The sequence below is a fragment of the Poecilia mexicana genome, unplaced genomic scaffold, assembly GCF_051168715.1.
Source record: "Poecilia mexicana isolate PSO_F unplaced genomic scaffold, ASM5116871v1 scaffold_23, whole genome shotgun sequence".
NCBI classification, from domain to species: domain Eukaryota; kingdom Metazoa; phylum Chordata; class Actinopteri; order Cyprinodontiformes; family Poeciliidae; genus Poecilia; species Poecilia mexicana.
In genome coordinates this window covers 3,123,176-3,138,681 of record NW_028263392.1, presented here as the reverse complement: position 1 = coordinate 3,138,681, position 15,506 = coordinate 3,123,176, and the positions used below count along the sequence as shown (strand labels likewise).

At 39.7% G+C, this 15,506-nt stretch overlaps 2 protein-coding genes across 2 annotated transcripts; both read left to right on the top strand.

Moving 5' to 3' along the window:
• Positions 1-457: 457 nt before the first annotated feature.
• On the top strand, positions 458-8,702 carry LOC106908491 (NACHT, LRR and PYD domains-containing protein 12-like). The gene is made up of 11 exons (XM_088003097.1): positions 458-880; positions 962-985; positions 1,068-2,808; positions 2,993-3,166; positions 3,481-3,654; positions 5,156-5,329; positions 5,572-5,745; positions 5,890-6,060; positions 6,177-6,350; positions 7,166-7,212; positions 7,639-8,702. The coding sequence occupies exons 1-11, from the start codon at positions 610-612 to the stop codon at positions 8,181-8,183; spliced, it is 3,669 nt and encodes a 1,222-aa protein (XP_087859223.1). The 5' UTR covers positions 458-609; the 3' UTR covers positions 8,184-8,702.
• A 2,335-nt stretch (positions 8,703-11,037) lies between these two features.
• Positions 11,038-15,172, top strand: LOC106908494 (angiopoietin-related protein 5-like). The gene is made up of 7 exons (XM_014974617.2): positions 11,038-11,137; positions 11,308-11,379; positions 11,466-11,493; positions 11,609-11,700; positions 12,984-13,101; positions 13,304-13,489; positions 14,609-15,172. The coding sequence occupies exons 1-7, from the start codon at positions 11,132-11,134 to the stop codon at positions 14,905-14,907; spliced, it is 801 nt and encodes a 266-aa protein (XP_014830103.2). The 5' UTR covers positions 11,038-11,131; the 3' UTR covers positions 14,908-15,172.
• The last annotated feature ends 334 nt before the right edge of the window (positions 15,173-15,506 follow it).

The following is a 15,506-nucleotide window of genomic DNA, read 5'->3' as shown; positions in this document are numbered from 1 at the left end:
CCGTGACCAAAGTTACAATAGCTAAAACTACTCATTACTCTTATCTAATAGTTCTTCAATCAGCAGTTTACAATAAACTGAAAAGCTATAGGGTAAAGGGTTCAAAGCTGAGTGAACTTATAAATAGTACTTTCGGTATTTATCTTTATGATGCCTCTCTAGGGGCAGGTTAAAGTACATATCACTACAATTTTTTTTTCTATTGTCAAGGTTGAACAAGTCATTGTGCTGTAATGAGGTATGACACCCACTTTAAAGCACATTATCTAGGTTTTATAGATTTGTCTCTTTTTCTCTAAAGCAAACTCATCATAAAAACAATGTTCTGCCACAGTTTTACATTCATTCTCACCCACATACCACTGTGTTTATAGGTGCAGAGCATAGGGGAAGACATTTGTTTTCCTCAAACCGTCCTTTTCAACTGATCACATGTCTGCGTCAGTTCAGCTGTGTCAGCTCAGTAGGAAATGAGAAGGATGATAATAGACACACTGTGGTTATGTCATCTCTAAACTGAAAGTACTGCTGCATTTCAGCTCTGCATTGTTCTGAGGATGAACAGATAAGAATAAAAGATAAGCTGATCCACTGGCTCAGAAGACAGACATGGCTAACGTAAAAGAACAACTCTTGGATATTTTTCTAGAACTTCTTGATGAAGATCTTCGGACTTTTCAGTGGTATCTTTACAGCAGCAACCTTGAAGGATTTCTACGTATACCAAAGTGTAAAGCTGACGGCTTGGACAGGCTGCGCACTGTGGATCTTGTGGTGCAAACATATGGTTATGAAGGTGCTGTTAGCGTAACTGTGATCATACTGGAGAAAATGAAACAAAAACTTTTTGCTGATCGACTAAAAGAGTTGTGCAGCAACGGTAAGCAAATGTCTTGGTGAATTTGTTTGCTAAAAAGTGTTGGTCAGTAAAATCTGTATTCTTATGTTGTGTTTTTATCAGATAAAAGCAGTAAAACAAGCGAAGGTAAGATGCTAACAAAAATCAACTCTCAGATGTCTTTGTTCATCTATGTTTGTACTTAAGTACAAAATTGTTCTTTCAACAGAAAGTGACCTCCTCACAATCCAAGAGAGACTGAAATGTACATTGAAGGAACAGTGTCTGAAAGTTTACGAGGGCAATGCAGGGGAAGGACAACGTATGTACCTGAAAGAAATCTACACAGAGCTGCATGTGATTGCAGGAGCCTGGGGAGGCTTAAGTGACGAGCGTGAGTTCAGACAGCAAAAGTCCAAGCAAATGGCAGTGGAAGAAACAATTAAAGTCCGAGATCTATTCAAGCCTGATCAGGAAAGACGGATAAGGACTGTGCTTACTCAGGGTATACCTGGAATGGGTAAAACAGTCTGTGCACAGAAGTTCACTCTGAGCTGGGCAGAAGGAGAAGAACATCAGAACATGACCTTTCTCTTTCCGCTCCCTTTCAGGGAGTTGAATTCCTTCATGGGCGAGGGAGACTCTTCATTAATGGGCCTACTCCATTGGTTTTTCCCTCAAATAAAACCCATCGAGAAGCTATCAGACTCCAAAGTCCTCTTCATTTTTGATGGCCTTGATGAGAGTCTTCTCCCATTAAATTTCAAATACAACAAGGTTTTGAGAGATGAGACGGAACCGGCCCCGCTCGATGTGCTGATCACAAATCTCATCACAGGGGATCTGCTCTGCAACGCATTCGTCTGGATCACATGTAGGCCTGCGGCAACGGGCAAAATTCCTCGAAAGTACATTGACCAGTGGACTGAAATCAAGGGCTTCACTGAAGACCGATGGCAGGAATACTTTAAGAAGCGCTTGAGTGACGATGCCCTCTCCCTTCGGATTATAGACCATGTGAAGTCATCGAAAAGCCTCTATGTAATGTGTCAAATACCAATTTTCTGCTGGATCACCGTCACTTTGATTAAGAGAATGCTGCATGACGACGTGACTGGAAGATTGCCCAACACCATGACTGAGATGTACGTGTATCTTCTTCTCTGTCAGACTGACCGGATGGCTGAAAGGCACTACCCCATGAGCGGTGATAACATTTGTTTGAAGCTCGCAGAACTAGCGTTCCGTCAGCTGGAACAGCGCAAACAGATCTTCTATGAGGCTGACCTGAAAGAGTGCCACATGGACATTAATGAGGCAACCATGTACTCAGGTGTTTGCACAGAGATGTTTCACATGGAGGTGGGAAGGGGACAAAAAGTTTTTAACTTTGTGCATTTGAGTATCCAGGAGTTTCTGGCAGCTGTTTTTGCCCATTACTCATACATGCATAACAAGGAAAATGTTTTTCTGGGACGTCTGGAAAGACTTTCCTCAAAACTGTGGAGAAAGTCTCTTTTTGGCTTTCATAAATCTGCCATTGAAAGGGCTTTGAAAAGTCCAGATGGCCACTGGGATCTCTTCCTTCGCTTCCTTCTGGGCCTTTCGTTGAAGTCAAACCAGGAACTCCTTTACGGTGTGCTGCATTTGGAAGCAGAGGGAGAAGAAGATGTGGCTAAAACCATACAGTTTATCAAAGAAATGATCAATGAAGAACCCGAATCAAAGCTCAACTTGTTCCACTGTCTGGGGGAGCTCAGAGATGAGTCTCTGGTGCAGGAGATTCAGAGCTTTGTAAGTTCTGGGAGGATTGTAAGCACACAGTTATCTTCGGCTCAATGGTCCGCTCTCACTTTTGAGTTAATGACATCAGATACTCTGGAGGAAACGTTTGACCTAAAGAAGTACTCAAGATCAGAAGAAGGGCTAGAGAAGCTGCTGGTTGTTATAACTTCCTCCACACGTGCCCTGTAAGTTTACTTATAACATTCTTTTTGCCCATTGGTTGTAAAGTCTCAGATTCAAAAACAAGTAGCATTTAGATGTAATGATGGGCATTCTCTTGGCTTCAGTTGAGCACTTTTTATCCACTTTTTATCCACAGTCAAGCAAAAAGTAACCCCTGCTAACTGCTGCCTTTTTGTTCCTTTGAAGCCTAAATTACTGCAACCTCACTGAAAACTGCTGTCCACTGCTGGCCTCTGCCTTGAGCTCAACGTCCTCTCATCTGACAGATTTAGATTTGAGTAACAACAAGCTGAAGGATTCGGGAGTGCAGCTGCTTTCTGAAGGTCTACTGAGTCCACAATGCAAGCTGAAGAGCTTAAGGTCTTGTTATATGATTTTAACACAGAATTTCTGCAAAAACAGAGAAGCTTGGACAAGAACAACGGTCATTGTGACCACTACCTAAATGTACTGTCCTGAAAGTGGCTATATATAAAAAAAAACTTCATGAACTCCAAAAACATGGCTACGAGAACAGAATGACATGATTTTCTTGTTGTTGCCCTGGAAGAGAAAGCACATTTCTCTGTTCTTGCAGAATATGCGTTACCCTTCACTTTATCCTTTATAAACTGGCTGTAGAGACTGTCAGCAGTTTGTATTTGAAACAGAACTCTGCACTTCCTTATTTTTAGATTGCGTGAATGTAAAGTGGAGGGTGGCTGCTGCGAGGCCTTGGCTGCTGCTCTTAACACAGAGTCAACACAACTGAGAGAGCTTGACCTGAGCGCTAATGACCTCCAGCATAGTGGAGTGACGGCCCTGAGTTTGGGACTGAGCAGCTGTCACTGCAAAGTTGAGACGTTGAGGTTTGATCTGCTTCTTTCTGTCAAGAATCGAACATGTCTATGTTTATTCAGTAAATTTAAAGACGTTATTTCCGTGACTCCAGTTGGGGGTACTCAAACAATCAACACATTGAAAATAATGATATATCAGATTGGCGCAGGAAAAAAGTATTCATGAAACAAAGTTGTAAAAAGGCATAATAACTCAAGAATCCATCTGAAATCTGTCACGATAAAGAAAGTAGTCTTCCCTTGATTGGCTTGTAAATGATGACCTATATAAAGGTTTTTTATAAACAAGATATCACAATAAGCACCTCATATTGAAAGCAAGCTTATGACTTTTGCAATAGTATTGTTGCAAACATCCTTCTAGTTTCAAACATGTTCGAGTGAGCACGAGTGGGCCATGAATAGGTGCTTCTTTAAAGATGTCTTATTGTAGTGGAGTCAAATGACAGGAGTTTTCCAAATCCAAAGGACCACTCATAACTTCAGAAAGACCTTGAATTGAACCAATTTCTTGTACTCCAAATCACCACGACAGACTCGACTGTTAAAGAAAAAGCACTTTGAATCTTCCTTGAAGTTTGGAGATTTGGAAAACCAGATGGAACTTTGCAAGAATATAGACATGATGGGTAAAAATGCTAATATTGTATTGAACTAATGACATGAAGGGAATTGTATGGCACATCTTCTTAAAAAAAAACAACACGCTAAAGGTAACGTTTGAAGATCAGACTACCACATAATGATGTGGTATTGCCGTTATATAATTAAAACAATGAATTGAGAAATTTTCTGGGAAACTTTTGATTAGTTTGAAAAATTAAACTAGGCTGAAATCTTAACCAAGACAACAGTCAGTGGTGGGCATCGCTAACTAAAAGGTTACCGGTGGTAACCCAAAAGCACTGATCTTAAATATTACTTTCATTAACACTAGCTGTTTGGTATTGATTGTATTTCTTTCAATAAAGTTTTGACACACAAAAGAGAACAAGTGAGAAAGACATGGAACAGTGCAAACAGTCTTCACCTATTTAAAATAAGAACATGAAAATAAACATCTACTTGAAGAATCCCTAGCATTCGATAATTAAAACTTCAACACAGATGAAATAAACTCTAAATCAAAGTTTACAAAACAACCAAAGAAATTAGCACCTCAGAATATTAATTAATTTAGGAAAGCTAAGTTCGCTAAATGTTTTCAAAGTTAGCAAAAATACTAAATTGTTATATGAAAATTTTGTTTCGCTGTTAGCGCTTTAGCAGAAGGGTGCCCACCATTAACAATGGTCCCAAACGCATATCCAATTGAGCTCAACCAAATTTGCAACTGACTTTGGAGACAGAAAACAAAACTTAATGTTTCCAAGTAAATTATCTGACTTACTCCATGTCTATGCACATTTTAACATTTTTTGTGCTACTTTTTATGATTTCTATGTGTGTGTGAATTGCTTGGCTTGTTATTAAAAACATTTTTTTCTTCTAACTACTTTTGTTTTAACAGTTTAAATCAGTGCAAACTGGGGGAGAGCTCCTGTGAAGCGTTAGCTTCAATCTTCAACTCAGGCTCTTCTCGACTGAAATCTCTTGATTTGAGTAACAACAACCTGACGGATGCTGGCATGTACCTGCTTGCTGCTGGACTAACAAGTCCAAGTTGTAAACTAGAAACTCTGAGGTCAGTTGAAATTAATTAATAAATTTCAGGATATCACTTTTCTAAACTGGGACAGAAAATGTTTTTGTCTTGAAATAAGAATCACTTATAAATGCAGTTGAAACCTACAAAAACCTATTTTAATGCAAAATGATTTTTTTTTAATGTTATCTTGTAGTTTTTATTATGTTTAGGACATTATTACTCAAGTATAAGCTGTTGTTAAATTGTTGTCATTTTTCTTTTTCTTTGTTTTTGGTCAGACTCAGCTGCTGTGGCCTAACACAGAAATCTTGTAGCTACCTTAGTTCACCTCTCAGCTCAGACTCTGGCAAAGTCAAACATCTGGACCTGAGTGGGAACAGCCTTCAAGGTCCAGGTTTTAGTACACTGTGCTCCGGCCTCAAAAATCAGCACTGTAGACTGGAAACTTTAATGTAAGTTTGTGCAGCTAGACTCGGTGGTTTTTGTCATGCCAGATGTGGCAAAGTATTGCCTGTTTCACTTCTCTCCAATCATGATACTTTAAAATGGAACCTTCTTTGTGATTCTCAACAAGCCTTTCTATGAACTACCTGCAGATTAAAAGAGTGCAGTCTTCAGAAATGCTGTGCTGACATCGCCTTAGTCCTGAGCACTAACAACTCCCACATGAAAGAGCTTGACCTGAGTGAGAATGACCTGGAGGACCTGGAAGTAGAGTTGCTCTCTAACGGAATAGCAAACCCAAACTGTGTCTTGGAAACCTTGAGGTAAACGGTCCTTTCTGTCCCCAAAACAACCACAATATAATTATCAAACAAATCAAGGAAAGCATCAAAATAATTTTAGAGTATAGAGAGTGTCTTGAATGACCCCTGTCTTGCAGCCTGTCGTTTTGTGGAGTCACTGTGAAAGGCTGCGCTCATCTGGCTTCAGCCCTGAGCTCCAACCCTTCCCACCTGAGGCAGCTGGACCTCAGTTACAATTATCTCCAGGACTCTGGAGCGGATCTGATCTCGGATCAGCGGGACGATCCACTTTGTAGACTAGAACATTTAAGGTAAATGAACTTCAAGTATTGCAAAAATCTAGGTAAACAAATTCAAACTATTTGCAAAACCCATGGCATACTCAAAAGGTTTCTTCAGGCATGCAAGATGCCACACAGTTGACAGTTATATTGTGATGATCTGTATGTCAATGTCAATGTCAAATTTATTTATATAGCACTTTAAAACAGGTATAAAACTGCACCAAAGTGCTGTACAAGAACGACAACACAAATGACAAAACAGGGCAAAAACAATACATCAATTAAATGCCAAAGAGTAAAAATGAGTTTTAAGAAGTGATTTAAAATTATCCAGGCTGTGGGCAGATCTAATCTGGAAAGGTAAGTTATTCCATAAAACAGGAGCAGCAACAGAAAAAGCTCAATCTCCTTTCCTCTTAAATCGAGTCTGAGGAACTGTCAATAATAACTGATTATGTGATCGCAAAGTTCTGGACACAGCCAGTGTAAAGATGCCAGAGTAGGCCTTATATGGTCACGCTTCCTGGTTCCTGTAAGAAGCTGTGCTGCTGCGTTCTAGATCATTTGAAGTCGCTGAATCTGTGATCTGTAGTTGTTTGGACTTTTTCTACTACATTTCTACTTCCATCCTACTGCATATGGCTCCTCAATATGTGTTTTCATGACATATCGAGGACACAAATGCATAGAAAATGACAGATTTCTGTTTTGCTGCTTTATTTGTTAAGCAGAAAATGTTCTCCACACAGGAAAATCTGTGTGGAGCAGTGTCCCAATGGTACTCTACTCTATGGTTGACATTGATTAAGGATTTGAGTTTCTTTTAATACTTCTTTCTACAGTGTGGATCATAATGAGGAATGTTACCTGAAATCAACACTAAAAAATTGTAAGTTGTAAATATTTCTTTCCATTCTTTCTCCAAAGATTTTTTTTGTTTAGCTGTTGTTGCCATTTAAACTCCTCATTAAGTTTCAAAACATTACTGAAGTCTGTTATGTTTGACTTTCAATGTTACCAATTGATGTATTTTATAGCACTGAAAAAGCCTGATTAGCTTCCAAAAACTTTGCATAATCAAACGTGGTGTGATTCTTGCAAGTTACTATTTGTTGTGAAAGTAATGATTAAGCATTGCAATAATCGAAAGTGTAAACCCAAATGGCTTTATTGGAAGGGAGAAATAATGGATAATCATAATGTCTTTAACGACATAAATGATTTGTCCCATGTATGGCCAAAACTTGGCCTAATTACCATCATGGCAAAGGGTTAAATCACCAGTTAAAAAATAAAACTTGTTTATTTTTTACAGACTCCTGCATCCTGACCTTTGACACAAACACAGTGTCTACGTCTCTCTTTCTACACGACGGAGGTAAACAGGTGACGTGGGTTAGGGAGTCACAGCCGTACCCAAAACACCCCGAGAGGTTTGAAAGTGTCTCCCAGGTCCTGTGTCACCAAGGCCTTACCCAGCGCCACTACTGGGAGGTGGAGTGGCGAGGACGCTGGGTGGACGTCGCCGTCGCCATGAGGGGAATCAGTCGCAGAGCGAACAGTCACGTGTCTGCGTTTGGCAAAACGGACCAGTCCTGGTGTCTGTTCTGCTCCGAAGATCACTACAGCGCCGAGCATGACAACGAGCGCAAGGAAATATCCGTACCCGCGTCTCGCTCTCGGAAGGTTGCGGTCTATCTGGACTGGCCTGGTGGCACCCTGTCCTTCTACAGGGTGTCTTCTGGGAGCCTCAAACATCTTCACACGTTCTACAGTAACTTCAGCGAGCCGCTCTACCCCGGGTTTGGGATGGAAGAGGATGACTGCTCTGTCATTATTTGTTCCAGTTCGGATACATAGGAACGCGTTTGGGGTAACAGCAGATGCATTTCCATCGATCTTAAAATCGCACAATTTGACATTTTGGAAATCTATTTGCTGAATATAAACCTGCCAATTTAGAAGAAAAAAACCCCCTTCCTTTTCAAAATAAAAGTTTTGCTGATGAGGTGGGTTTTTTTGGTTGTATTTAAATTAGTATACTTCACAAAACAGCAATGCAAACATTATTTTGCGTCACACAAGTCACATGATCAACAATAAGATGCTGCTACTGCCAGAGATGACGGAGAAGACGACAGGAAGTGGTAGGTGGAGGATGACGTGTCTGTTTTTTAATGACTTTGGGTGAGCAAAGTTATTCACATGGGATTTTAATTGCATTTCTTTTTTTAATGGAAGTACCACAATTGCAAAATTGCGTTATTTCGACGTTAGAGGAATATCAACAAAGTTTTGCACACATTTGTAATAGAAACTCAGTTTATGGGTGAAAGGTACCATTCATTAATAAAATAAATTTTTATTATGAGTACAACACTTTTTGTTTCTATTCTAGTTTTGCTTTCTTATGTCGCAAACCGAAGACCTGAAAAGAAAACTGCAAAAACTAAAGAGGAAAAGATTAAACAAAATACCATGTCAATATTATTTTGAGCCTCTCCAAGTTATTTGAGGCAGGGTATTTCCAGGGACAATCACTTGGTTCAGTACAACCAAACTTGGTCATGTTCAGAGCCTGAGATTGTGTACTTTTTGTTCTGATATGGATTGTTTGTTTTTTTGTCTTATCGGATCAAGCGAGTGTGCTGCACCACTCATACCAAATGTAGCTCAGAGTTTTCTACAAGACGGAAACTATGTAGACACAGAAAATGTCATGAAAACAAGAAATATACTTCAAGAATCAAACTAAAATGTATAAAAATCATAAGAAATTTGTTGTTAAGAAATAATAGAAATTAACTCACGAAATGAACACTGACTTATATTGAAAGCTGCAGTAAATGTAACCTTTACAGTTATAATTTAACAGAGCAGGTCACTGATGACCCAAGGGTAAAGATCAGTCAGTGTGTAACTGACCAGTAACATTTATCCTAGCTTTAGGTCTGAGTTCATAACGACACCTAGATTTCCTGCATGTTCTGTCGTTCCTATCCAAATATTTCATTTTGGGACAAAAATTAATGACCTCTGTTCCGTATTAAACCTGCAGTATTTCACCTTTACAAAAATATGTTTTGTAACATTGTCACCATGTCATGACAGTGTAATGAGACAGATAAATCTGAAAAAAAATGTAGCTCCTCTGCCTTCTTCCTCTGTTAAGTCAAATACATCACCCGGTCAGAAACAACCAATCAGAGCCAGGAGGAGGGTTTTAGCGCTGTCAATCAACCTTGTGTACGCGATGTCAAATGTGTTAATGGCCGAGGAAAACTGTTTATCCATCGTCATGGTGGATATACTAGCAAGCCTTTGCATTCATGAGAGGCGTAGCTCGGCCAGGTGATTGTGGTGAACCAGCTGTAGCGTAGGAAATGGTGTGAGCGGCATGTACGTGAGGGTGATTGACATCACTAAACCCCTCCTCCTGCCCCTGATTGATTCTGTCTGACAGAATGTGTCTTCCTGCAGATGCTATATGATCACAGGGGGGGAGGCAGAGGAGCATGATTTTATTTTATTTTTTACAGTTTATCTATTTCATATTGTAGAGTCACAATATAGTGACTGCTTCAGCAAATCTGTAAAAATGACACTTTTATAAAGGTGCATACGGCTGCTGTAAGTTGGAGGAAATTCTGAGTCATTCACTGATGTGTACTGTGGACAGACTGACTTAATACTGTAATAGACCATAATCATGTGGTGACAGAAACAGAAAGTTGTGACTCATTATGACACAACTTGTAGTACTTGTTGTACTCCTCACTATGTTGTAGTTCTCTGTTTGTTTGCATTCTACATTTACAATAATAATAATGTTTTATTTGTTTGGTGCTTTTCCCAACACTCCCTTTACAGACATCAAGCAAAACTACAAACAGAAGCCTAAGTACATCAAACCAAATTATAAAAGGAGAACGTAGAAATATTACATTAAAAAAACAGGATAAGCATTAAACAGGGCAATAGTCATATATTAAAAGTTGTTCTGAAAAGGTATGTTTTGACATGCGATTTGAATGTGGATAGGTTTTCAAAAATAGAACAAAATCAATGACTTTGGGCTGCATCATTATCTGACTAGCAGATTATCTTCATTGTGTTGCACATTCATGCTGTTAGTCATTAAAGATGAAATAAATGTGTCTCTCTCCGACAGGTCGACCCTGACCTGGTCATTTACAGTAAGAATTCCTCCCACACCGCTTTATCACTTCTTACCATGAGATCCACTGACCCGCAAAGTGGACTCTGATGTTATTCTTCCAATTGGATGAATGCCGAACGCAAGAATTCAGTGCATGCATAATCAAGAGAAAGTAAGGGAGTGATATCATACACACAACCTTTTAGGTTTTGAAGAAAAACACTCAGTTCGGAACAAGTGGACTTCACGGCATTAATCTGTGTCGCTTGGCCCGCTTCTTGAATAATGCATTCCTCTCTCGTTAGAGTCGCCTGCAGGGTTGTTTACTTTGAGAGGCGTAGCTCGGCCAGGCGGGAAGAAGAAATGAGCGTGGAAGTGTTTCCAGACAGAAATACTGACAAGTCCTTGTTGAGAATTTGCGTAACATAGTTTGAGAGGGCGGAGGATAACGGTTGTTTTCCTCCAGCCAAGCAGTGGAGCTTAGAGCTGCTGTTCTAACATCCTCCCACTAAACATGACCTCATAGAGAGAGAGGGAAAAAAAGATTACACTTATGGGAAGTGGGGAAGGAGGTGTGGCAGTGTAGTCTGTTGTATAAAGGAGCTGGCTCTGTTGTACAGTGTGAGCTGGGGTGCAAGGTCCAACCGACATGCAGGTATGTATTAAACCTTAGTGTTGCAGTTAGGCTGCAACACTAAGTTAGTTAGAACATCTGTGCTTTTAGCTGCTTGTAAATGCTTTAAAATGAGAAAATGCTGTTTCTTAAAAAAGAAAAATAATAAAGATTATAACTGTTGATTTAAAAAATGTCACTTGTAAACGCAGGTCAAAATGAAGAGTCTCGGTTATCGTGCTCTCATATTCACGCTTCTGTTGAGCTGCTCAGTCCAGGCAGCGGTAAATATGACTCAGCTTTATTTGTGGGTTAAAACTTGTACTTATCTGTATTCAAAGGACTAAACCTGTGTTTGTCATTCTCATAGAAAAAGCGGAAAGCCCTCAAATCTCAAGGTAAAAAAACCAACAAAAAAACAAAACAAACTGCTTATGATAGCAAGTTTATCATAACATGCAAAGACGGAAAATTTTTTTTGGTCATCCTTATCTTTAATTCTGTGAACTTTAGGTACAGACTGCACACAGATCAGAAGTCAGTCTCCAGATGCCCCCAGTGGAGTCTACGTAATCCAGCCTAAGGGACTCAATATCCGCTTCAAGGTGACCGATTGAAGACATTTCTGCTTTTAATTGTAAATGATCTTAAGCAGATTACTTGACACTGTTGTTTTCTGATTGCAATTGTAAGTACTTTAAGATGATTAGCAGGTTTTAACAGAAAACACACAAAAAACTGTTTGTACTAAGTTTTCCATAATGATTCTAATTGGTGTGAAGTAGGCGACAGAACGGTGAGGTGCCAGCTACTACTTATGATGTGCACAAGTTGAACTGTTTAACGCAGACAGCGTCCAATCAAAGGAAGACTTACTCCAAGTCAACATCTAGAAACAGCGAAGGAAAAGGGTAGAGGAGGCAGTAAAGTTAAAACCAAACCATCAGAATGGGAAAGAAAGATAACTAGTCTCAGCATCTTCGAAACTGCTGAGCTGCTCGGATTTTTACACACAGCCATTTCAGGAGTTGATAGAAAAAAGTAAAATAATAATAATAAAAAAAAAGATTAAAAAATATCCAATATTGGTTGTTGAGGAGGTCAGAAAAGGTTGTTTTAAAGAACTGCTAGTTACAACAGATATATTTGGAAAATCAAATACCTCAGTAAACAGCAAAATCGTCTTCAGAGTCTCGTTTTCAGCTGCCTAACATTGAGATGTTCAGGGTCAGAATTTGAGATAAAAGCATGAATCCATCCTGACTTGTACCAACAGTTCAAGCTTGAGACGGCACATAAGTTAAATGCCACCACCAACCTTAGTATTGTTCCAGATGACGTTGGTCATTTTCTGTAGTCATTTTGGGGACCGCTAGCATGATAATTAGAATTTCACAAAGTTCAAATCACCTCAGTTTGGTTTCTTGAACATAACAATGAGTTAGTTCACTGTGCTCTGAAGGGTACAATTAGAGATTCACATCATGAACATGCAGCTGAGCAGTCTAAACCGCCTGCGTGATGCTAATATGTCAGTAGGAGCCAATGTTGTAGACATTTTGTTGAATCAAGAGAGGTATAAAGCCGGGAAGGTTTTTTTTTAACTCAGTTTTTGGTAGATGTATGTAATAAAGTGGCTCTACATTGTGTTTGGTCCCTTTAATGATTCTGTTCAGAATGGAAGTCTGCCTGGGACCAAGGGATCCGACTGAGTTGCCTAAAACCAAACAGCAACTGCAGAACTAGTTGCTCAGCCTCATAGGTGCAGCCAGGTTATAACCAGGTTGAATAAAAGTGGTGTTATATATTCATGTCGTAATCTGTCATTTTATCAGGGGTGTGGTCACTTTTGACAGCCAATGTATTGATTGTTGTTTTTCCTTTTCAGGTGTACTGTGAGATGAACTCAGATGGAGGCTGGACGGTGTTTCAGAGGCGCAGTGGAGGCTCTGTGTCTTTTGACAGAAAATGGGCAGCATATAAGAATGGATTTGGAAACCTGACACGTATGTGAACTACATGTTATTTGGGGACTTAGTTAAATATTGGGGGACAACTTGAGAACAAACTTAAAAGTTAAACCCAGCATATTATGCTTTGAGTTGGTTTTTGGTTTTTTAGTAGGAGGTTCAGCTTTACACAACTGGTGCAAACCTGTGAGAAACCCCCCCAAGCATTTTGGTATTTGTGCTGTGTTTAACCCCTTAGAGGATCACTGGCTGGGTCTGACGAAAGTTTTCGCATTGACAAAGAACCAATCCAAGAAGTGGATCTTGAGGGTGGACCTGTGGGACCACGAAGGTGGCACTGCTTTTGCCGAGTACAAGAACTTCAGACTGGGAAATGAGAAAAAGGCTTTCAAACTCCACGTTGGGAAATACAGCGGAGATGCAGGTACGCAAGTATTCTGTCTACCATCTGATAAACATTGGTTGAACCTCTTAACATCTAGTTTGCTTGTAATCATTGTGCAAGATCATTGTGCAAGATTTGATGAAACATTTAACATTTGAAGTACACTTCCTTCCAACACCCCGCCCTTTGTAAGGGTGTTGCAGTGTTGGCTGCGAGAGTGGACACAGCTTTTTCTCTTTAAAAACCCATCCAATTATATTAGGGCATTTGTCTGTTTACTGTATCCCTAAATGATCTACACCCACTAATCTGTTCAAGGTTGCAAGGGGGCTAGTACCTATCTCCAGAAGCCATTGGATAAGAGGTGGGGTACACCTTTTACAGGTTACCAAAATGCAAGAGTCACAAAGGAAAATTTTTTGAATGAATTGGAAGAGTTGATCGCCAGGATTTGCAAAAAGTCCATTTTGTTAGCTGCAAAGGCACTTGGCAGTGTGGTGATAGTGAAAAAATAGATTTCTTGATACAGTTGTCATTGTTTGATGCTTTGGCACTGAAACTTGAGACATGCCTTGCATCAAGAAGACCTTGGTTCCGATTCCTGGCCTATGGTCTTTCTGCAGTTTGCATGTTCTTCCTGTATGAGTGGGTTCTCTCCCGGTACTCCGGCTTCCTTCCACAGTCCAAAAACATGACTGTCAGATTAATTGGTCTCTCTAAATTATCCTTAGGTGTGAATGTGGGTGTGCATGGCTGTTTGCCCTATTTTTCTCTGTTGCCCTGTGATGGTCTGGCAAACTGTGCATGATGTACCTCACCTCTCACCAAATGAGAACTGAAGAAAGGCGCCAGCCCTCCTGGACATCCCTGCAAGGATAAGCCTTTTTAGATAACAGATGGACATTCTTGCGTGAATTAACAATTGCTGTTTAACAAGTAATAAATCACTCTAACAATCTATAGCTATGCTCAATTTATCTTTGTTTGGGTTTTAAGACAAACACTGCAATTCAAAGAATCTCAACAATCCAAAAAATTCCTTGTCTCTAGTTTCATATGGATCCAACCAATTGAAATTTTGCAAAGAAAGCAAGATTTTCTTTCGGAAGAAACCCTTTGAAAGATACTTTCCTAAGATAAACTCTTCTCTACCAAAAGGTGACGCCATCCGTGGAGCCTATAAGGGCATTGACCAGAACGGCTTTGGATTCAGCACCGTTGACCGCGACAATGATGGCTGCTCTCCGTGCCTCTTTGGAGACATTGCTGAAACAAAATGCTCCCTTTCGGAAGGAGGCGGTTGGTGGTACAGCCGGTGCGGCTCTGCCAGCCTCAACGGTAACTGGCACCCTTCTGGGGATCACATCGGCTGGGCTTCTGGTCTCCACTGGCTCACCTGGAAACCACCCGCCCCTTATTCAGCCAAAGCCACAAGAATGATGATCAAGTCCATGTGAGGGAGAATGTAGGAACCTTTTTGATCCCTGGCTGATGTCAATATGTTGCTTCAAAATCACACTATGATGTTACAACTTTTCTTTTGGTTACAGTCAAATTTGCTTCTTTGCTTTACTTTTATACTCATGTAGTTTATTACTTTTCATTATTTTTCTTTTACTTTGTAGCTGAGTTGAATGTTACCAACATAGTTTGTTTCTTGACTGATGTATTTCACCTGGAAGTTGAAGTATTTTGGAAATAAATTCTTACAATTTGGAGAAATGTCATTTGTTTTTATTCTGTATTTATATGCATAGGACTTGCTGTATGAGAAAGCCGCTACGAGTTCAATCCATCTATTGTTTGTAAAATCACACACCTCATCAGGAAATTTATTAAACAACACAATAATTGACAGTTCATTCCTTAAATCAGTTGGTTCCACCACCTGTTAATTGTGTTAATAATTGCCATTGGCACCTACTGGTAGTTGTTCATAGCCAAACCAAGCCTATTATCACGCAACAGCATTTTAGGCATGTGTAAAATGTTGTTGCATTTTTGTAAGAAATTCCTTTGTAGTTAAAATTGTGTTAAATTTGTGTTTTTTAGCATT

Bases quoted from the DNA above. Each gene is read 5' to 3' on its own strand.
- LOC106908491 (XM_088003097.1), top strand. From the start codon at position 610: ATGGCTAACGTAAAAGAACAACTCTTGGATATTTTTCTAGAACTTCTT. The intron at 2,809-2,992 runs GTAAGTTTACTT...GTTCCTTTGAAG, and splicing joins ACTTCCTCCACACGTGCCCT to CCTAAATTACTGCAACCTCA. The intron at 6,351-7,165 runs GTAAATGAACTT...TTCTTTCTACAG, and splicing joins TGTAGACTAGAACATTTAAG to TGTGGATCATAATGAGGAAT.
- LOC106908494 (XM_014974617.2), top strand. The intron at 11,494-11,608 runs GTAAAAAAACCA...TGTGAACTTTAG, and splicing joins GAAAGCCCTCAAATCTCAAG to GTACAGACTGCACACAGATC. The intron at 13,102-13,303 runs GTATGTGAACTA...TTAACCCCTTAG, and splicing joins TGGATTTGGAAACCTGACAC to AGGATCACTGGCTGGGTCTG.